This window comes from Hemibagrus wyckioides, linkage group LG29 (assembly GCF_019097595.1).
Source record: "Hemibagrus wyckioides isolate EC202008001 linkage group LG29, SWU_Hwy_1.0, whole genome shotgun sequence".
NCBI classification, from domain to species: domain Eukaryota; kingdom Metazoa; phylum Chordata; class Actinopteri; order Siluriformes; family Bagridae; genus Hemibagrus; species Hemibagrus wyckioides.
Window position 1 is genome coordinate 13042434 of NC_080738.1, and position 22066 is coordinate 13064499.

General features: G+C 39.8%; 1 protein-coding gene and 1 long non-coding RNA gene across 8 annotated transcripts in view; one reads left to right on the forward strand and one right to left on the reverse strand.

Annotated features, from left to right (window-relative positions):
- Positions 1 to 22066, forward strand: part of LOC131349266 (multiple PDZ domain protein) — a 38331-nt gene that overhangs the window by 9601 nt on the left and 6664 nt on the right. The window contains exons 7-35 of one of the 7 annotated variants that reach the window (XM_058384809.1): positions 217 to 345; positions 480 to 668; positions 2260 to 2362; positions 2643 to 2731; positions 3022 to 3202; positions 3666 to 3728; positions 3822 to 3901; positions 4330 to 4476; positions 4552 to 4710; positions 4989 to 5162; positions 5984 to 6193; positions 7187 to 7285; positions 7928 to 8086; positions 8762 to 9070; positions 9286 to 9400; positions 9605 to 9803; positions 10673 to 10714; positions 12927 to 13022; positions 13102 to 13194; positions 13306 to 13483; positions 13635 to 13745; positions 14761 to 14835; positions 16933 to 16992; positions 17265 to 17336; positions 19095 to 19254; positions 19560 to 19756; positions 19890 to 19981; positions 21130 to 21205; positions 21470 to 21487. In XM_058384809.1, the coding sequence (XP_058240792.1) occupies positions 217 to 345; positions 480 to 668; positions 2260 to 2362; positions 2643 to 2731; positions 3022 to 3202; positions 3666 to 3728; positions 3822 to 3901; positions 4330 to 4476; positions 4552 to 4710; positions 4989 to 5162; positions 5984 to 6193; positions 7187 to 7285; positions 7928 to 8086; positions 8762 to 9070; positions 9286 to 9400; positions 9605 to 9803; positions 10673 to 10714; positions 12927 to 13022; positions 13102 to 13194; positions 13306 to 13483; positions 13635 to 13745; positions 14761 to 14835; positions 16933 to 16992; positions 17265 to 17336; positions 19095 to 19254; positions 19560 to 19756; positions 19890 to 19981; positions 21130 to 21205; positions 21470 to 21487 (3675 nt within the window). The remainder of the gene's footprint in view (positions 1 to 216; positions 346 to 479; positions 669 to 2259; positions 2363 to 2642; positions 2732 to 3021; positions 3203 to 3665; positions 3729 to 3821; positions 3902 to 4329; positions 4477 to 4551; positions 4711 to 4988; positions 5163 to 5983; positions 6194 to 7186; positions 7286 to 7927; positions 8087 to 8761; positions 9071 to 9285; positions 9401 to 9604; positions 9804 to 10672; positions 10715 to 12926; positions 13023 to 13101; positions 13195 to 13305; positions 13484 to 13634; positions 13746 to 14760; positions 14836 to 16932; positions 16993 to 17264; positions 17337 to 19094; positions 19255 to 19559; positions 19757 to 19889; positions 19982 to 21129; positions 21206 to 21469; positions 21488 to 22066) is intronic. The other 6 variants (XM_058384810.1, XM_058384811.1, XM_058384812.1 and 3 more) reach the window with 6 other exon arrangements.
- On the reverse strand, positions 17178 to 21800 carry LOC131349269 (uncharacterized). Its single transcript, XR_009204057.1, has 2 exons — positions 21652 to 21800; positions 17178 to 21509 (listed from the first exon to the last, which is right to left on the reverse strand). It is a non-coding gene; the product is annotated as an uncharacterized LOC131349269 (long non-coding RNA).

Consider the following 22066-nt stretch of genomic DNA (forward strand, 5'->3'; position numbering starts at 1 on the left):
TGTATTAATATATCTCATCCAACTAATCATCCAAGTCATTAATCCACTTCTACATCTATATTTACAATTCTTAACAGGAAATATTATGAATATATTACTTTAGTGTGTCTGGGTCAAGTTTTCTTAATTAGATTTAAGTTATTTAGGTTTTAGGGTCAGATAACTGTGCTTGTAAATGATGTTATAATATTAACTGCTTGTTATTTTCCTGTGCAGACTCACTGGACACAGGTGGAGGCCATAGAGCTAGTCAATGATGGCACCGGTTTGGGTTTCGGCATCGTCGGGGGTAAAACTACTGGTGTCATTGTCAAGACTATTCTACCTGGTGGGATTGCTGATAAGGTAAGGTTAAGCGTTGTGTACCAGGAGTGGTAATGCTACCTGCGGTCCTCAATCTAAGATCATACATGACATTCCTGTACATGCATTTAATGGTTTCATTCACATCTATGCTTCTCATTCACTCTCTCTTACAGGATGGTCGCTTGCGCAGTGGTGATCACATCCTGCGTATCGGGGACACTGACCTGCACGGTTTGGGCAGTGAGCAGGTTGCTCAGGTGCTGCGGCAGTGTGGCAACCGAATCAAACTGCTCATCACCAGAGCAACAGTGGACAACGCTTCCCCTGTGCCAGTAGCCCTGCCAACTGTTACTGAGCAACAGGTGAACCTGAAGGATACCTTAACATAGCATGACATAGACAGATGTTGCTGGAAGTATTACATCTATTTATATTTGCAAGAATTATTGTAGAAAATAAACATTATATACACTAAAATGGTAGGAGAAATTATTGGTCTAACACAAAACATTATCTTATTGGAACTAACTTATATATAGCATGTACATTAGTTATACATGTAAAGAAATTGTTATTCTATTCATTCTTTCCCAAAGAACACAGCTCTTACCTTTACCCTTGGGGTATAAACACACATGTAACCAACCTAAGAATATAATCTCACTACAAGCTTGTTAGTCAGACTAGCATAGAGCAATTCAGTGTTATTCTTTGCAAGCAAGGCACCTTAATATATTAATTTTAAGTGACAAAAAAAGTCTTTGGGACACTAGAAGTGTCTTTGGGACACTAGAATTCTGGCTTCTCTACAAAAAAAGAGAGAGCCTGGTGAGTGTGACTGTTTCAAACTGATATATTGTAAGCAAAAAGTGTTTCATTGCTGTTCCACAACATTACGCATAACTGTAAATGTCTGTGCCGTTCTTGAATAAATACAAAAAATGTAAAATGCTGTGGTATCAGAGGTACACATCACTTTGGGACATGTTGTTACTGGAAAATAATCAGCCTGCTCGAGGATGCCTCAGTATGTTTTGTTCCTTTTATAATTACTGTCCAATATTTTTTGGTTACATGTTTCCCCAATAAAATCAACTGTGTTCTGAGCATCCTTATAATGTCAGTAATTACTTATATCCTGAACAAACATTTAGGAAGAATTGTCTCAGTGGAAAAACAGCAGTTCATACAAATGCATTTACCAATACCATGTGTAATTACCTGAGAAAGAACGTCCTGTTATGAACTTACAGAAGCTAGAACTAAGGCTAATACAAGTGTGTACTAATATACACTGACCAGGCATAACATTATGACCACCTGCTTAATATTGTGTTGTGTATATATATATATATATACAATATATGCTGTATGTAATATGTGTATGTAATAGATGCTGCCAAAACAGCCCTGACCCGTCATACACTGTGTATTCTGACACCTTTCTATCATTAACTTCTTCAGCAATCTGAGCAACAGTAGCTTGTCTGTTGGATCGGATCACACGGGCCAGCCTTCACTCCCCACGTGCATCAAACGCCCATGACCCTGTCACTGGTTCACCACTGTTCCTTCCTTAGACCACTTTTGATAGATACTGACCACTGCAGACTGGGAACACCCCACAAGAGCTGCAGTTTTGGAGATGCTCTGATCCAGTGGTTTAGCCATCACAATTTGGCCCTTGCTCAAATCCTTACGCTTGTCCATTTTTCCTGCTTCGAACACATCAACTTTGAGGACAAAAACTTGCTGCATAATATACCCCACCCACTAACAGGTGCCATGATAAGGAGATCATCAGTCTTATTCACTTCACCTGTCTGTGGTCATAATGTTATGGCTGATCGGTGTACTACTGCACTCATTAGAGTAGTTATTAGTATTAGTTAGTTAGAGTATATATTATCGGAGTGATTATTCCTTATTCCCAATCTGTCCTTTTTCCGGCAGGACATTGAAGAAGCGGAGAAGGATGCATTCGATGTAAGTCTGACAAAGAACACTCAGGGTCTCGGCATCACCATCGCAGGATATGTTGGAGACAAGAACTCTGGTGAGTTTCTCCAGGCAAATTTTTTTGATATTTTTCTGATCTTTGTTATGCTTTCGATTCATGCCAGGTCATTATTGGGATCAGCATAATACAGCATTAAGAAATTGAGTTTTAAAAAGTGCATTCTGCTGCACTTGGCATATAACTTGTTCTCAAGTTATTCTCAGCTTGTTGGAGTTGACTTATTTATTGCTTGCTTCCCTGGGGGCGCTAATCTCTTCTTTCAGCTTCCCCCAGTGTTATTCTTTGCTCATGTTGTGCTGTGTGCAATTTGTCGCAGAGGCCTCTGGGATATTTGTGAAGAGCATCACTGCAGGAAGTACCGTGGAGCAGGATGGCCGCATCCACGTCGGAGATCAGATCATAGCTGTGAGTCTTGAAGCTTAAGCTGCTTTTTACTAACATTATCCTCTGAGCTAGAGTGTTTTGTTGTATGTAATGAGCAATCTGTGCAAGTTTGTGTCTATGTGTATGAGAGGATTTTGATGTAGTGTGTGTGTGTGTGTGTGAGAAAGAGAGAGAGAGAGTGTGTAAGTGTGTCTGTCTCAGATTATCCATGTGTAAAAGCAGATGCAGGCATTTCTTGACGAAAACAACTATTCACTTCTGGTCTTGATCTTCTGTTTTGTGTTGGTCATGCTCATGTCTGCTCTCTGCAGGTGGACGGTGTGAACATACAGAGCTACACCAATCAGCAGGCAGTGGAGCTCTTACGCCACACCGGTCAAACTGTCCATCTCAGACTTGTTCGCCATGGCTTTAGACCAGAAGACACTCTCCTGCCAATCATGCCCGCGACCATCGAGGCTAAACCAAGACAGGAGTGTGACAGCATGCATGGTAACCGTGATATTAATTAGATGTGTAAATCACTCATAGATGAAGAGCAGAACAGCAACCAGTAATTAATCTCCACTCGGTGTTCATTAAAAAGATCTTTTCAAATGAAATGATCACTTTCCTGTACTCCAGAGGGGGGTATTAATTCTTTATTGTAGGTCTGTAAAAGGGGAGTGTCCGATTTTTGACGTGCTTGCGAATGCACGATTTTTTTCTCTGACCATAATTACCACATTAGATTTAGACCCCTAGCCAAACCCAGTCTGGAGTTTACTCATTTACTCATCCCATCATCTTCTCCTCTCCTAGCCTGTGATTACTGAGGCAGAGGGGGAGAGGAAAACACAGCCCTGTCATAAGTACAGAGTCTTTATCTCAGACTAAAACGGGACATAGATAGAGGAACACAGATGTTGATGAAACGTTTAACTTTAATATCACATTTCTGATTGAATACGCGTAGACACTACGGAACTCATCGCCGCCGCTGCCGCTATCTCTCCGTGCACCTCTGAACAAAAGAAAGGTAAAAACATGTTCTCGAGATTCTAGCTCAGCTTCGCAAATTGTAGTGCTTTACTAGGATGGTAATTTCTGCTATGCTGTGGATTTTCTGCAGGCATCAAGCTGAATGATGATGAGGAAGAGGAGCTTATGAAGAAATGGCAAAACGCTCTCAGTCCTAGCAACGAAGTTATTGTGAGTAAATTCTTGATGTTTTTTTTTTTCTCAAATTCATACCAGGTTTCACCCACACACACACAAAAAAATACATTTATTTACATTCTCGTGTGTTCATGTATTGTTACAGGATTAAAAATGAAATGGTAGGAATTTTAAGTCTGCTTAACTGTATTAAATTGACTGGCACCACTTTGTCCAGTTCCACAATTCACCATTGAACTAAACTGAAATTAAATGACCTTTTTATGTTTTTTTTATTGTATAAGATACAAGTAGCCAGCAGTGAAATATGTAAAGTAAGGAGTTATGATTAAACAAATGATATATTTGTTGATTTAAATTGTGTAACTTCTGCAATAATTATATACAGTGCACTTAACAAAGCCCGTGAACTGTACAAGCAGCAGTGATCAGCAGTTTTTTGCGTGTATCTGTGTGTGTAGGTGGTACAGGTAGAGAAATTTAGTGAGAACAGTGGACTGGGAATCAGTTTAGAAGCAAGTTCTGGTCACCACTACATATGCTCGGTTTTACCCGAGGGACCTGTAGGACGTTCTGGAAAGCTCTACAGCGGAGACGAACTTCTCGAGGTGCAGTTCTACTCAAAACCATTAACATTATGAACATTTCCATCCTCATCACTGAGATTGTTTGTTTGTGTGTAGGTGAATGGGATACCTCTTAGAGGTAAGACACATAAGGAAGTAGTGAGCATTTTGAAGGAGCTGCCCGTGTGTGTGCACCTGGCCTGCTGTAGGCCCGCCCCTTTGCCGTTGACTGACCTACCGCGGATTGAAGACGTGGCTCCACAGTCGACAGAAAAGGTGATTGTGTTGTTAGAAACGTATGAATAGGAACTATTTAATAACTAGTACATTTTAGTAGCGAACAATTTTGTTTGTTTGTTTTTTTCAGCTTTTATGTATATTTATCTAGTCTGACAGATTGGACTGACAGAAGGATTAGCTCAGATTATGTTATGCACGTGGCTAGATTATAACCCTAGCCCTAATGCAGAGAGACTGACACCAGGAGAGTTGAGAAACAAGCCACCAAATAGAACAGTAACAGGATAATATGTAGAGATTATGTTTTTTTTAAGGACTTTGACGATGCTGAAGACTTCCTCCTGCCTGGAGAATCAGAGACGAGCCTAAGAGATCTCGTGCCAGAAGAGACTGCGGGAACTTCATTGGCAATGTGGGAGTCAGAGATCCAGGACATTGAACTAGAGAAAGGAGAACGTGGACTGGGTTTTAGCATCCTAGACTACCAGGTAAGAGAAAGATAAGAGGCTGTGATGAGCAGAGTTAGCGGGTCTGAGGGGATTTGAATAGCTACACCTGACTGGAAAGGATATTACTCTGACTTCAGAAAGGAACTAGATGTTAAAACTGATACAGCGTGTAGAACAAGTATGGGGAACGGGACATCGTAGCTTGAATTTAGGAGTGAGCTTGATGGGGAAAGCTCTTTAACAGTAATAGTAGACAGGGATAAGATAAGTGGTGTGTAAAAACAGGTCTGCTTTGATATTAGTGGAGAAGGTGTGGTGTGTTCTTTCTTAGACGCTTTAATTATTACTTGGCATTGCATTATTTTGTAGTTGTTTGATAGTTAAGACATTGCAGTTCACAGATAAACTTACAGTCAGCATAATTTATGAAGCCTGAAAGCCTGAATTTAGGCAATAAAGTGGATATGGCTGATTAAATGTCCTATAATACTAAATTTCTATAATGTGGAATATGTATAGTGCCTGAATAATCCATGTAACAATGGCTTGGTGGAATCTGAGCTAGGTATTAGCATTAAATATAAAGGTGAAAGCATTTGTGTGTATTTTTTGTGACAGTTTTCTGGAAATATTTGAGTAACCATAGAGTTCTTGGTTTGCTTTTACAGCACATTGCCAGGACCTTTATGTAACATGACACAAGGTCTAACATTTCAGTGTGTAGCAGAGATACATCAACACAGTGAACATGAATGGTGGAGATTCTTATTGCTTTTGCTTTTTTGTTACAACAAATGCTAAACATTCCTGAATTATTGAGAAAGTGTTCTCACTTTGTGCACGCGTATGTGTCTGTAAAGGATCCTACGGACCCAGCTAAGACAGTGATCGTGATCCGATCTCTGGTGCCTGAAGGTGTGGCTGAACTCGACGGACGTTTGTTGCCTGGAGACCGACTGATGTATGTCAACAGCATGAACCTCGAGAGTGCCAGTCTGGAGGAGGCAGTTCAGGCGCTGAAGGGGGCCAGCTTAGGCACCGTCCACATTGGAGTAGCCAAACCACTGCCTGTAAGACACAAATACACATTTATGCTTAATAATAATGTGTGTGTGTTGTGTGTGTGTTGTGCTCCTTTCTGCTATTGAAACCTTCGCTCCAGTAACCTGATTCTTCTGCTGGATCTTTAAATATTCCATGAATCCTTGCATGCGCCTGAAATTTAAAGCTCAGTGTTTTTGCTTCATTCGAGCAAAAATGAACTTGTTGTGCGTGGATTATTCAGCAAATGGCTTGTGTAGATCGTGCATGATTTTTCATCGTGGTGTCATTTTTGCATTCCTCCCCTACATACATGCAGACTCTCATTCTCTCAAGGACTATGCAAATGGTGGGTTGTCATCTACATTGCCAGAACTATTCCTTTTGCAATTGCACAGTTTAAGTCATTTAAATATAAACGTCAAGCTTCATATTTATATACAATAAAAGCATGCAAAATTCCAACAATGTAAGCAATAACAATTTAGATTTAAATTAAAGCCAGAAAAATAACAAACACTAGATATACCTGATACTAGAGTATACCTGATTCTGTCTATGTGCTAGTCAACTCTGTGACCCACGTCTGCTTCCTTCCAATACTCTGCCAATATTTAACTTCACCTAAGCCTTTCTCAGAACTGCCGTTTTGCTGAAGTTAATCTAAAGTGAAAGTAATACTTTGAAGCTCACACGACACATAGCTAAGATCCAGAGAATGAGAAAGATCCGCGATAACACATTCTTAATTCTCTCTACTAAATTTCCAACAAATCCACTGTCTGAAGTTTATAACCCAAATCAAATTGAAATCAAGTCAGCAGGCAGTGATCAGAATTAGAATTAGTCCTCTATCTAACATGCCTTGCACTACTAATTTACTCAATCAAACACGACTATTAATCAAATAATTCTTCTAAACCCAAAGCAAATCTAACGCATTAAACGTCATCAGGATCGTCAGGAAGAGTTGTACATGTGCTAATTGTTACCCGAAAAGTTTCACAGCACTCTCTCCACAGACTCCCTCCTCTATCTTCTCGGCTCTGTCGCGGATGGAGGGAGATGAGGATGAGGAGGAGGAGGAGGAAGAAGTCTTATTCCGCGCTGAGCCTGTACTGGTCAGTGCTTATGGGACATGTCACCAAAATCCTTCATATAATTAAGGAGCTTTTTAAGGGGTTTGCTGTTATAGGGAAGCATTCAACATCATGGTGGTGTGATGAGTTAGATTAAGTTGATTATTTTCCAATAACAGCATGCCCGAAGTGTTTCATTCTTCTTATACCACAGCAAGCGTCCTGGTGGAACTTTTACAGGGCTTTATGTTTTAGCAGCTATAAACAGTCATCACACAGCTATCAGTGATGATATGCTTTTCTTAAATAATGTTGTTATTCAAATAAGGTTATATAGAGCATCCTTGGGAATGAGTTGATATTATAGACCAGACATCGGACATTAGACCGAGTGCATTCATATAAACCTGTGATTTGAATTACTTTCACAGCTGTGTTGTGGTATAAAGGAACATATTTTTTGATATTCTGACACTTTGAAGGAAGTTACTAGTGCAAGGCAACATGAAATTTTGATTACACTAAATGTTGGACATCATAACGTACAGCAGTGCTCAAATGAACAATCTACATATATATATGAAAAGATATAATGCTTTGAAATAACAAAAGGAGACAGACACGGGAGCCCTGGTGCAAATCTGCTTAAGATCGAATCTGATTAGCATGACTGACATATTTCAGATTGACACTAGCGATGTGGACTTGTCAGACGAGAAGTTCGATCATCATTACGGCAGCGAGGAAGACGACACGTTTCAGGCGTCCATGATCGCTCTACACGGAAGCACCTGCAGTGCAGACCTCACCTATCAGATGTCCATGCAAGGCTCCACCCCTCAGGTATTTATAGTCAAGCAAAGTAATTTAGCACAAAGTAGTGAGTAGAGCTCGTGGTTTTTAATCTCTGTATGTTGCGTTATTAACCCTACCAATTTCCTGATAGTGCCATGCCCTAGTAATTCAGTGCCACCTACTTTGTCCTCTGGGGCGCACATCAGCTAGTGTATCATCATTTGAAAGCCTCAATCCCCACTCCGAATTATCCCTCTCTCATCCAAACGACCCCCATGACCCAGTGAGTGACATTTTCTAAAGCAGCCCATTCCCACCTCCCATTCGCAGGAAACACTTCAGCCTGCCGTTTTGTCTCGTGTATAATGGCTCTCTGTGCCGACATTTGGAGCTATATTGCAGTAAGGCCCATCAACCCTGATTTTATTTGAGACTTTATTGGTCCTCGTGGGTTCGGTTACTGTTGAAATTTAGTGCAGAGCCTTTGCTGAATCAGTTAGAGAAATGGAGCTATGTTATAGCCTTCTGAAAGCCTGCCAGAGTTGGTAATGGGAATATTTGGCCTGTGTGATTATTGTCATTTATCCTCCATTGGTTTGTGAACAAACTTCACTACGTCATCGGTCCAGGTGTTGATTAGAAGATTATCAGCCTTACATTCGCTCGTAATTGGGATCGTAAAGCTTGTGCTGTAGTGTGAAATAAATGTGTTGTCTCATCTAGAGAAACACTCACCTGGATTCGTTCATGGAGTATCCTTTCATGACGTCATCTGAGCCATTTTCTCCTGAGGACAAGGGAACATCTGTAAGGCTTGAAGCTGGGACAGTAAGCCACTCCAATCTGGTTATGGAACATGATTTAAAGACAATGGACTCCATGGACCCAATGATGTCAAAAGCTGGGATTTTTAGCGCAAACCCTGCTTCCATTTGTAAAGAAGAGACGCTTGCAATGCCATTATACAGAGAAATGGGACCGATCGTGCCAGAGATGCATGAAGTTGGTTATGTTGGTGCTTCTCAGGAGGAGGTAAAGAGTTCTGTATTAAATTTTGTCAGACGATGTTTGTTGCTCTTTATAATCGTACCTTCCTTTCTCTTCCCTGCCCATCCCATTAGAAACTATATTTACTTTAGCACCTTCCAGGTAGTTTTCACCTCTCTCCGGGTTGCATGACCTTGCCTTAAGCAGTAATTTTTGTGTTTCTCCTGGTGTGATTTTGTGTTTCTGTGCAAAACCTTCAGGAAGATGATTTCCCAATGGATAAAACTCAAGAAGAAGAAACCGATCAACAAGAAATGACCCCAGGGAGCAATTTTGAGAGGACCATCACTGTTGTCAAGGGCAACTCAAGTTTAGGTTTGTTATTTATTAAGCTCAGATAACCTTATATATCCTTTTTTAATATAGATGTATTCGATTTGTCTTAATAATTTTGACTTTTTAATAATAAAAAAACCCCCGAATATTTAATTTTAATAATAAAATCCATATATCTTTAGGTTTTGCTATGAAGTACAGCGCCAAGACAGGTGATGCATATCAATGTTAACTCTGTTCCAGGAATGACAGTGAGTGCAGTGAAGGACGGTGTGGGTATGCTGATCCGCAGTATCATTCATGGCGGGGCTATAAGCAGAGATGGACGCTTAGGTGTTGGAGATCTCATTCTCGCCATCAACGGCGAAGCAACCGGGAACCTGACCAATGCACAGGCACGAGCCATGCTGCGCAGACACTCACTCATTGGATCTGACATGGGGTAAGGAAGAAGTGTGTATGGAATATGCCATCTATTAATATTCCATATATATATATATATATATACACCGATCAGGTATAACATTATGAGCAGTGAGAGGTAAAGTGAATAACACTGATTATCTCCTCATCATGGCACCTGTTAGTGGGTGGGATATATTAGGTAGCAAGTAAACATTTTGTCGTCAAAGTTGATGTGTTAGAAGCAGGAAAGATGGGCAAGAGTAAGGAGTTTAGCAAGAACCGAATTGTGATGGCTAGACGACTGGATCAGAGCATCTCCAAAACTGCAGCTCTTGTGGGGTGTTCCCGGTCTGCAGTGGTCAGTATCTATCAAAAGTGGTCCAAGGAAGGAGCAGTGGTGAACCGGAGACAGGGTCAAGGGCGGCCAAGGCTCAGTGATGCATGTGGGGAGTGAAGGCTGGCCCGTGTGATCCGATCCAACAGAAAATCCTGAAGAAGTTAATGCTGGTTCTGATAGAAAGGTGTCAGAATACACAGTGCATGATTGGCCAGGGCTGTTTTGGCAGGAAAAGGGGGACCACACAATATTAGGCAGGTGGTCATAACGTTATGCCTGGTCGGTGTACATTAAAAAATTATATTATTAATATATTTATTAGTATTTATTAGTACAACTCTGTGATATCAGTCTATTTAAGTCAAAGCTCATTTCTATCAGCTTCCAACTGAAACACTTATAAGCTTATCAGTGACCAGTGGTGATGCAGAAACCTTTATACTTTTGATGGTTTCTGTGACTTTGCAAGAGGATTGGTTGAATTATGAAACACACTTTAGTTGCTCAAGTGCTGCTGACTAAATCTCCTGTATCAGCAGCAGCACTTAAACACATTTCAACATTTCTAGATCCTCAATTGCTCCGGATGAGGAGCTCTGCCCCTTTTATATGTGAGTATGTCTAACTACTACTGAGTGCACAGTTTGATTCGGGTGTGTCTGTCTCACTGCATGTCTATCTCATTCTTTTGTTGCATCCTAAGATTATCCGTATTACTAGAGCAATTATATTCTCATAATATACACCAAATTGCCATTAGGGCAACTTGTAGCTTAGGTTTTATTTATATGGAAGTTATATAGTTGTTAAAAACATTCATAATCATTTTCACATTAAACATAAGCCTTGAGTAAACTAGTATAGAATTTAGATTCATTTATTAATTGCAGAATAAGTGTAACCTTTTTATTTAAAGTATTTTTATAAGGTCACATACCTGCATGACAGGAAGTATTGCCTTCTGAAGCTTAATATGAATTAACATTCATAATGAATAGATTCAATTTCTAATTTAATGACTCTTTTGCTCGTATCTGGATAATCATCTCCTTACACTCTAGTCATAACTCAACTACACCTAGCATTCAGTTGTCTGTCTGATAGTATCCTTTCAGCTACCATCACAGTGCTCTCTTTATTAATATGCTTACTGAGTCATATAGCTTGTGGGATTGAAACATGGTGTTTGATTGCACATTTTTATGAACTGTGATTCACTTAACTTGAATCCTTTTACTAAAGTGATTCATTCTCTTAACTCGTTTAATTTTGATTCATTTCTCTTGTCTTAGCTCTGATTTATTTCACCTTTCTTAACCCTGAATCATTTCACTTGTATTGAATCTGAATCATTTCACTTTTCTTAACCCTGAATCATTTCACTTGTATTGAATCTGAATCATTTCACTTGTATTGAATCTGATTCATTTCACTTTTCTTAACCCGGAATCATTTCACTTTTCTTAACCCTGAATCATTTCACATGTATTGAATCTGATTCATTTCACTTTTCTTAACCCTGAACCATTTCACTTGTATTGAATCTGAATCATATCACTTTTCTTAACCCTGAATCATTTCACATGTATTGAATCTGATTCATTCCACTTTTCTTAACCCTGAATCATTTCACTTTTCTTAATCCTGAATCATTTCACTTTTCTTAACCCTGAATCATTTCACATGTATTGAATCTGATTCATTTCACTTTTCTTAACCCTGAACCATTTCACTTGTATTGAATCTGAATCATATCACTTTTCTTAACCCTGAATCATTTCACATGTATTGAATCTGATTCATTCCACTTTTCTTAACCCTGAATCATTTCACTTTTCTTAATCCTGAATCATTTCACTTTTCTTAACCCTGAATCATTTCACATGTATTGAATCTGATTCATTTCACATGTATTGAATCTGATTCATTTCACTTGTATTGAATTTGAATCATTTCACTTGTATTGAATCTGATTCATTTCACATGTATTGAATCTGATTCATTTCACTTTTCTAAACCCTGAATCATTTCACTTGTATTGAATCTGATTCATGTCACTTTCCGTAACCCTGAATCATTTCACATGTATTGAATATGATTCATTTCACTTTTCTTAACCCTGAATCTTTTTCACATGTATTGAATCTGATTCATTTCACGTCTTAACTCTGATTCGTTTCACTTGTATTAACTTTGATTCATCTCACTTTTCTTAACTCAGTCATTGTATTACTTATTTATTAACTTTGTGGCGTCATGTGTTTGCATGCTGTACTTTACCATTCATATGGGATTTGATTCACTTCTGTTAGATCTGTCATCTTTCTGCACAAAATAAAAGCCTTTCAAAGTAGTTGATTGTTGATTTTATTTCTGAACCAAGTCCTCTTACCAAAGTGGCTCTTCAATCACTTTATGATGAACTTCTCGTGAATTTTGCAACACGTGTGTGTTTGGCATGCCAACAAAATCTTGTCATGTCTAAGATTTGTTAGACAGGATCATATGGCAGGGTTTTGAAGACATTATCAGCAATCACACTTTAGGCTGTGATAGGCAGAAAACTCATTAAATCCAGACCACGCTTGTCTAAAGACAAGCAAGCCACTGAATACTAATTCATTTACAAGGTTAGAATTTAATATTCAATACACTATCTTTTCACTCCTTAAAAAAATATTAAAAGGTGTTCACTTTGTCTTTGGGGTGCTTTTAAAACTAGTGATGACATATCTAATAGCTGAAAGGTACTGAGTGTGTGTGTGTGTTACAAGTGACTCCATGCATGTGATAAGGTTGATGGCCATTGTCCATGTTTTACAGCATTACCTATGTCCCAGCTGAGTATTTAGAGGAATACAAGGCTCTTAAGCAGGCTACAAATGATGCCTTTGCCATGGATGCATTAAACACACCAAGGTAATCACATTTGTTACAAAAGTGTTGGGGAAAAAAGTGCTTTAAAGTAAGCTTCAGTTAACTTTTCCAATGTATTCAGGTCTGTAGCAGAGCTTCCTGAGAGGGAGGATGGTGAAGGAGAGGAAAGCGAACTACAGACAGCAAACTTCAGCAACTGGAACCAACCTAGGAAGTGAGCACACACAGCATTTGCTCACAATAATACACACATAGAAGTAGCTCAGCATATAAGGATACAGCACATTCTGTGAAGGTAATATTAAAAATCTTTTTGTGTGCAAAGGGTGGAGCTCTACAGAGAGGCAGGAAAATCTCTCGGTATCAGCATTGTTGGTGGGCGAGGCATGGGTAGTCGTCTGAACAATGGCGAAGTGATGAGGGGAATCTTCATCAAGCACATCCTTGAAGACAGCCCTGCAGGACACAACGGAACTCTGAAAACCGGAGACAGAATTGTGCAGGTAACACACACTGACATCTGATAGAAGTTTCGATCATACATTATTATTGCATCTATGATGTTACACATCACAGCAATTTATAACAGCAACCTTCCTTGATAGGATAGGATAAATATTCATTTTTATATTTATATTTCTGTGTGTGTTTCAGGTGGATGGTGTAGATCTGCGAGACGCCAGTCATGAGCAAGCTGTAGACGCCATACGTAAAGCCGGCAACCCCGTCGTGTTCCTGGTACAGAGCATTATCACCCGACCCAGGGTCAGTGATTGTGCACACAAAATCACACACATTCATCAGTCAAGGTTCCACCAGCTGTGCTCTCACTTACATGTGCTGTGCAAGAAGAACATCTGATACCATACATATATATTAGCAGTCGAATATACGGCGTCGTCGGCCATTTACGAGGCTCACGATCGTGTGAATGTGCTCACCATTCCAAACACTACTGTTATCCAAGGTACACAATTACATCTGTTATTCCTAATGAACTGACAGCTTAATGAGAAGCCAAAGCTTTTTGTTAAAAGGGTATGCCATGACCCCTTTAATTCACTTATCGGTCTAATGGAGACAATTTGGGGGTCTTCCAGGTTTGGAGTGCTCTGATGGCAGATGAACTGCAATGAACAGGACTATTAAAGTATATTAGACAGGAAATGTCCACCTCAGCCTTTCTAGCAAGCTTAAAGCACGCTTTGAACCAATAAACTTGATCTTTAAAATGGTTAATTCCTCTTGAATGCCTAAATCTGATTATACAGTTTGATGTGTAGCACATTTCCCCTGTCTCTCCCCAAATCTCTCAAGCCAAATCTGTAACGTCTTCATCTATAGAGAAAGCTCCCCTCCATTAGCATGCCAGGTACTTTGTGCTACACGTTTTCTGCCTTGGGTTTCTCTCCTGTTCATCTCTGTTCTGCTAAATTGCATGACAAATTAGCCAACAAATTATTTTTGAATGCTCCAGCGGAAAGGGAGGTCAGACCTGGATTTAGACAAGTTTAAGAAGAGTATCCTGATCCTTTGTGGTGTCTCATATTAAAGTGCGTTTTTTATCCTCACTGCAGTATCAGTCTGCAGATTTAGTACTCATGGACACGATTTATACCATTGTTTTAAATAACCGTCTTGTTTTAGTTGATAAAGCAGTCCAGATGTTTTCCACTCCTGTCCTGTGGAGCAATCATTGTGTAATTTGTTGGCCCTCCACACTGTAGTGGGGTTTGCAGAGGATTTAGTAGTGCCTTAACATCCTGTCTTGTGCTTGTAGAAGCCACCTGTTCCCTTTCTGCAGCTAAACAGCAGCTCTAATGCACCAGGCCGCTTTATAAACTCCCTACCGCAGGTTAGAGCAACACTGTGTGTGTGTGTGTTTGTATACTGTATGTGTGAACATGTCTATAGCTGTCTTAATTCACATGTGTATAAAAGCAATTCTACCCATACATTATAGCCATTAACAATACTCTTATTCTGGAAAGTCATTGAAGAAAGCAGTTTTAAAATCAAGGAATATAGTTATTTCATGACTGTCCATCCATATTAGATCTGTGGTTATTTCAGGAGAAAAAAAAATTCTGTTCAACGGAATTGATCATTGTATTGAACGATCACACCCTTGAAGTTAACTGTTGCAGTTTGGCATAGATTTGTTTATGTTCTACAAACTGTAGCAACTTCAATTTATCATCAGTTCTCTCTCTCTCTCTCTCTCACACACACACATACACACACATAGGCACACATAACATAGTCACTGTTTTTGGTGAAGATACACTACATTGCCAAAGGTTTTGGGACACCCCTCTTCAAATCATTGAATTCAGGTGTTGTCTTTCAGGGGTTGGACTCGGCCCCTTAGTTCCAGTGAAAGGAACTCTTAATGCTTCAGCTTCATACCAAGACATTTTGGACAATCTCATGCTCCCAACGCTGTGGGAACAGTTTGGGGATGACTGGCCTGAACACAGAGTCCTGACCTGAACCTGATAGAACACCTTTGGGATGAATGTGGGGACTGTGAGCCAGACCTTCTCATCCTACATCAGTGCCTGACCTCACGAAATACGCTTCTATAGGAATGGTCAAACATTCCCATAAACACACTCCTAAACCTGGTGGAAAGTCTTCCCAGGATAAGAACAGAGCAGAGCTGTTATAGCTGTAAAGGGCGGGCTAACTCCATATTACATTCATTGTGCATGTAAAGGCAGATGTCCCAAAACTTTTGGCAATATAGTGTTGAGAGCTCTTTGTGACACAATGATCCAGGCACTATATTTTCATAGCAACGTATCATTTTCATACCCAGTGAGCCCTTGTGCCCTGTGGATCAGGGAGGAGTAACCCACGAGGAACCACGTCCATCAGGATAGAAAAGTTTTATCCTAGCATACAGGATATGTACTGGAGTATGTAGATAACCTAGCACTGTTGAAAGAGTAGTCAGAATTTGTTGAATGTGTTCTATAATATTGAAAGGTATAAATGAATAAACTCCTTCCAGTATGTGATTGTTGTACACAAGAATTTGTATAAAAGCCCATCTTCATTGAAATGATGAATTTTCCTGTGAGGAGATGTTTATGTCGCATTTCTGAGAGGAGTCTCCAGTGTCAGCGATTTATAACAGTGAGAGGTAAAGCTGTAACTTTCCAACAAAGGAACGTCTTCAGGTTTCTTAGTCACAGGATAAGTTTCAGGATAAGGAACAAAGAGACTATTCAGGGAACAACTATTCATAGCTGCTCTAAAGAAGTTTAACATTAAAAGTAACTATAAACCCGTAAAATTATTCTTTGCATATTTGCTACGGTGTACAAAGAATAAAGCACTTGTTTTTGGAAAAGAATCTTCAGTATCAGTAAACATTTCTCTCATGTTTTGCTCCTAACATAAGTGAAGTTGGTGAAGGGACCATGAAACTTAGACCCAGATGCTGGCGATGGAATAATCTGGAAAAGGAACTATCACAAATTACACTAAATAGGAAAAAATCATTTCTCAACTTTCTAAATAGTTTCTAAATAGCACATAATGTCCTTTGGCAAACACGAGTTCAGTCTATCTCGGATTTTATTTACAGTGAAGTAACTTGAAGCTCAATGTAAGGTTTGTAAAGTCCCAAGCCAGATGTGGAGTCAGTAAGTCTCTCTATATCACGCCACTGCAGCTGCCTCTGTGCAGATGGCCACTAAAACTCTTCATTATTTGAAAGTCTCTAAACAAGAAGGATAAACCACTGGAGCCACTCCTTGCCAGCAGTCTGCCATTAAAGAACGCTTTAATTATGCTGGATGGCCTTGTTTGGAGAGTTACATACTGCAAGAGAGGCGCATTGACAGTGTTATTGCAGCTGTTATAGATGAAGAATCTCTTTCTGCTCTAGACTTGTTTAAGTGCTTCCACGTCTTTTATTTTAATCACTGTACTTGTATAACAGACATCGGCAGCAGACTCCGTCGAGGGCAAAACAGCGCGAGTCTCAACCCCCAACAACAAGGTCAGTATTTTTGAAGTGACAAGAAATACGTTGATACAATTAGATCACATTGCCTTTAGAAAGTTCATGCAGAGGGATGTGGGTTAATCTAAAGGATAAAAACTGAAGACTTTAACTACTAGAAATGTGTATATATATATCAGTGTATCCTCTATTTGTAGTTTTTGTGTTTCTTTCTTTCTTGCTCTCTCTCTCTCTCTCTCTCTCTCTTCGTTCTGTGTCTTCTCTGTCTCCCTCACGGGTGCTGCTTGCTCTTTTTCTTTTCTTTGTAGGATGTTGAGAGTCACAGTAGGCTTTTCCTCCGTCTCTCCCCAACTAACCCTTTCACCCCTACTCCATTTAAGGTTTGTGCCTCAGTGTGTGGTCTTGTGTGTGTGTGTGTTCGTGCTCCATGTAACATGTGTGTGGTAATCAAATATGTCTTTTACATTGGCTACACATGCATGTGGCCCTAACAACCTTCCTGTTTCTGTGTGTCAGTTTGATACTCACTGTAAGGTGTTTAATGAGAACGCGCAGCCAGACAACAGGGCAATTTCCAGTTACCTCTGCTGAAAATTAAACAGGGTATAATTCTGATGATTATGGATTTCTTTTAGACAGTCGGATATTGAATGATTCTTGTTGTTAGGATTGGTTTGTTAGTGGTTGAAAATATATAAGTATGCAGCAAACTAAGCGCAAGGGGTAATTCAAAAACATACCAGTTCACAGGTAAACAAACTTAGTACAGACTACTTGCTAGAGACCACGGCTTGGACCAGCAACAGTAAAACATGCCATGGTTCTTAACAAGCTAATCAGTAATCATAAATATCTGGAGTGATAGCTATTGATTCTACTAGCAGGTTGAAGCTCCAGTGTGTTTGCTAAATGATTGCCTGGATACCGAACTGACTAGCTAATGTAACAATACAACAATCAGGCATAACATTATGATCACTGATGATCTCCTCATCATGGGACTTGTTAGTGGGTGGGATATGTTAGGCAGCAAGTGAACATTTTGTCCTCAGAGTTGATGTGCAGGAAAAATGGACAAGTTTAAGGATTTGAGCGAGTTTGATGAAGGGCCAAATTGTGATGGATAGACGACTGGATCAGAGCATCTCCAAAACTGCAGCCCTTCTCGGTCTGCAGTGGTCAGTATCTATCAAAAGTGTCCTTCAAGATCTTTAAGTCCTGTAAGTCGCGAGGTGGGGCCTATGGAGGATCTGCTGCTAACATCTTGGTGGACCAACACAATATTAGGCAGGTGGTCATAATGTTATGCCTGGATGTATAGCAAGATAGTTATCTGGTTTGGTACATTAATACAGACAAAGGAAACTGAATGGGTAAAGAATCAAGTAGCACATGTGCTCTATCCTCCTTGAAGGAGGGATGAAATACTTTAGAGCACAACTAGCCAATCACGGGCATCTGTGTAAGAGCTTTCATCTGACAGCCTTGCACTGCTCCGTGACACAGCAATGGCAGCAGCTAGAAATAGATTAGCTTCATGTATCTCAGTACTAGGGTTCACCTAGCACAGCTGGTAGTTGCTATAGGTTAAATAAAATTATTTTCTGTGTTTTTGTATCTGTATTGTAATAGGACGTTATCCTACAAGTAAATGCACAAAACATAGACATGTAAAATAGGCTAGTTGACATGAAAGTGGTCCATTAGTTTATATAACTGTGCAATTGTCCCTAAATAATCTGGCTTTTGCATATGTGTGTTAATGGTATTTGTTTTGATTTGTTTTGTTTTTTTGTTCTTTTTTATTGTAGCCCATGTCAGTGGTAAGTTCAGGTTTATCTCACTGGCTTTGGTGAACAATGTGCAGGTACAGTGTTGTTTTGTGAGGAAGAGGATGATGATGATGATGACTGGGGTTCATACAATAAGCTATGAATGATCTGCAATGAAACTGCTTGCATTAAAATCCAATTTAAGGGACGGTTTTCAGAGGAAAAAAAAGTGTCTGGAAATTCTGATTTTCTGATTATGGTTTTCAGAAAATATCTCCTGCTATTTCCATTTAATTGAATTGAAGTGGTTTGATTGGAATGTAGTATACACTATTTTATTTTACGTTTCTCTTTTTGCTATGGCAGCTGAATCGAGAGCCAGGGAAAATTTCCCCTACAATGCCGTTCCTCTCGGTGCCACGCATAGGCGAGACGGACACGGACTCACTGACTGATATCCCCGGTCATCTCACGCTTCCCTGTGACACGGTGGAAGAAGAGGAAGACGAGTTTGGCTACACTTGGAGTAAGTTATTTTTCTGTGACTCTGCAATGACTCGCACATCACCACCAGATGGCAGTGTGGTCACACTAGAATCGCACAAGGTCCACTGGGATATTATGATAGAGAAATAAAATGATTTTTGAGGTATTAAACCTGCTCTGATCAATGAAATACTCCCCAAACAAATTTTTAGAAGGTGCTAAAGGCAATAAATCAACAGAAAATACAGCCCTCTGCTGTATATGACCTATAAAACCCACTTTAAAATAAATCAGTGTTTGATAGTGCAGCCTGCAGTGAGATGTGATTACTCTGTGTGCAAGCAGAAAAGGTGGTCGAACGTTATGGGAGTCTGCCCGGTGTGTTGCATATGATCGAGCTGGAGAAGGGAAGAAGTGGTTTAGGCCTGAGTCTGGCAGGGAACAGGGATCGTTCAAGAATGAGTGTCTTCGTAGTAGGCATCGATCCTAACGGAGCAGCCGGGAGAGATGGACGCATCATTGTAGGAGATGAACTGCTGGAGGTAAGGCCTAGAACTCAGACAGATATTTGTTTAACGATGTTACATGCTGATTAAAATGCATTTCTTTCTGAACGTGTCTCTAAACTAGCCACTAGAGTGCAGCTTATTCATTTCTTTATTTAACTCTTTGCAGATCAATGGTCAGATTCTGTATGGTCGCTCCCATCAGAACGCCTCATCTATCATCAAGAGTGCACCATCTAAAGTAAAAATCATCTACATTAGGTGTGTATTTTAAATAAAAACTATTACGTCTATTACTATTAGTATGTCTATGAAAGATTTTTTTTAAATAAAACCATATTGGAAAGAGAGAGGAGTTTAGGGAGGGCTTAGGTGAACAAATAACACAAAAGCATTTTGATGAAAATTGATTCAAAGTTGCATGAATAACATTACCAAGCATTTCTTAGCTGATCTAAATGAAACATGTTCATCAGTGGTGGGCCATCAGGACCAGCAAGGCCTTCTCTGCTGGCCTAAACAGCAGTGAACTGAATCACTGACTTGCATTTTAATATATTTTTCCATGAATGTGTATTAAATGATTCCCAATAGTCTATTCTCTACATTTCATAGCTTTTCTCTTGGTTGTGCTGCTTCCAGTAGTGTATATTTATGATAAGAGTATTTATCCAATCATATTTCAGCTAGTAGCTGACATCATGTGTTGCCAGGGTGAAATAAATCTGCCTTAAGGCCTTCAGAATCAATAGCGCAGGCGCCCGTAGCTTAAAATAAGTGGCGATGAAATTGTTCCATTAACCAATCAGATTTGAGTTGGCGTCACTGGGGCCATCTAGCAGGCATACGATTATGTCCGCAATTTCCCGTCCTGTGATTGGATAATTGGAGTAGTCAGAGGCAGCGAACCGCACAAACAAAATAAAATATATATATTTTAACTCACAATGGCTGACAGAGGAGAAGAAAATCGATTTGGTCGCAGACATCCTTACAAATGCATTTTCAAGGCGGACTGTAATAAAATGGACTATTCCTTGTGAGGTGTGAAATACTGTAGCCTAATTTATTTTTTACTTCACTATTTAACGGTTGATTAGTATCTGTTGCCGTGGCGTCATAATGATGGTATAGAGGTGGATTAATTCAGGAAGGACACCAGTGAAGGCCTAAGTGTGAAATGTACGGCCCGCCACTGATGTCCACCAAACTGTTCATTTAAAAGAGCCATAACCTTCGGAGTATGGATAAAATAGTCTGTTTCAGACAGCACAAAAATGAGCCTTTTGTTGCAGAGCCTCATAAAATATGCCTGTGACCCTCAGCGCTCTGAACTACTGCATATGTTTAAAAGCTAATTATCACTGTACAAAGTCTTCCATTGTTTCATTGTTTTCATTGTGTTTTAGAAACACAGATTCTCTCGCTCAGATGGCTGTCATCCCAATGAAGGAATTCGGAGACGTTCTGGATACACAACCAGAGGTAATCATATATACTGTAGATGTTTAAGGATTAGATATTCATGCTTAGAGGTGTACTGTTATGGAAAAATTCTAACCTGATATGGTAACTATGATGACTTTTATTCTTATAGCTATTAGTCTCAAAGTAACTTATTCCTTTTATTTGAGAATTCAACAATCATGTGAGTTTCAAAAAATCTTTAAAAAACCACAATTTTTCTTACATCCACTTTCCTCTCTCATCTCCTCACTGTCTGATACCGATGTGTCTAAATGTGTGCAGGGTATATTCTTACCAGAGGTAAGTCTCTCTCTCTCTCTCTCTCTCTCTCTCTCTCTCTCTCTCAGGCTCTTGCTTTCTCTGTCTCCACTTCTCTCTCTCTTTCTCTCTCTCAGTCTCTTGCTTTCTCTGTCTCCACTTCTATCTCTCTCTCTCTCTCAGGCTCTTGCTTTCTCTGTCTCCACTTCTCTCTCTCTCAGGCTCTTGCTTTCTCTGTCTCCACTTCTCTCTCTCTCTCTCTCTCTCTCTCTCTCTCAGTCTCTTGCTTTCTCTGTCTCCAATTCTCTCTCTCTCTCTCTCTCTCTCTCTCTCTCTCTCAGTCTCTTGCTTTCTCTGTCTCCAATTCTCTCTCTCTCTCTCTCTCTCTCTCTCTCAGTCTCTTGCTTTCTCTGTCTCCAATTCTCTCTCTCTCTCTCTCTCTCTCTCTCTCTCTCTCAGTCTCTTGCTTTCTCTGTCTCCAATTCTCTCTCTCTCTCTCTCTCTCTCTCTCTCAGTCTCTTGCTTTCTCTGTCTCCAATTCTCTCTCTCTCTCTCTCTCTCTCTCTCTTTCTGTCTCAGTCTCTCGCTTTCTCTGTCACCCCCCCCCCACTCACTCCCCCT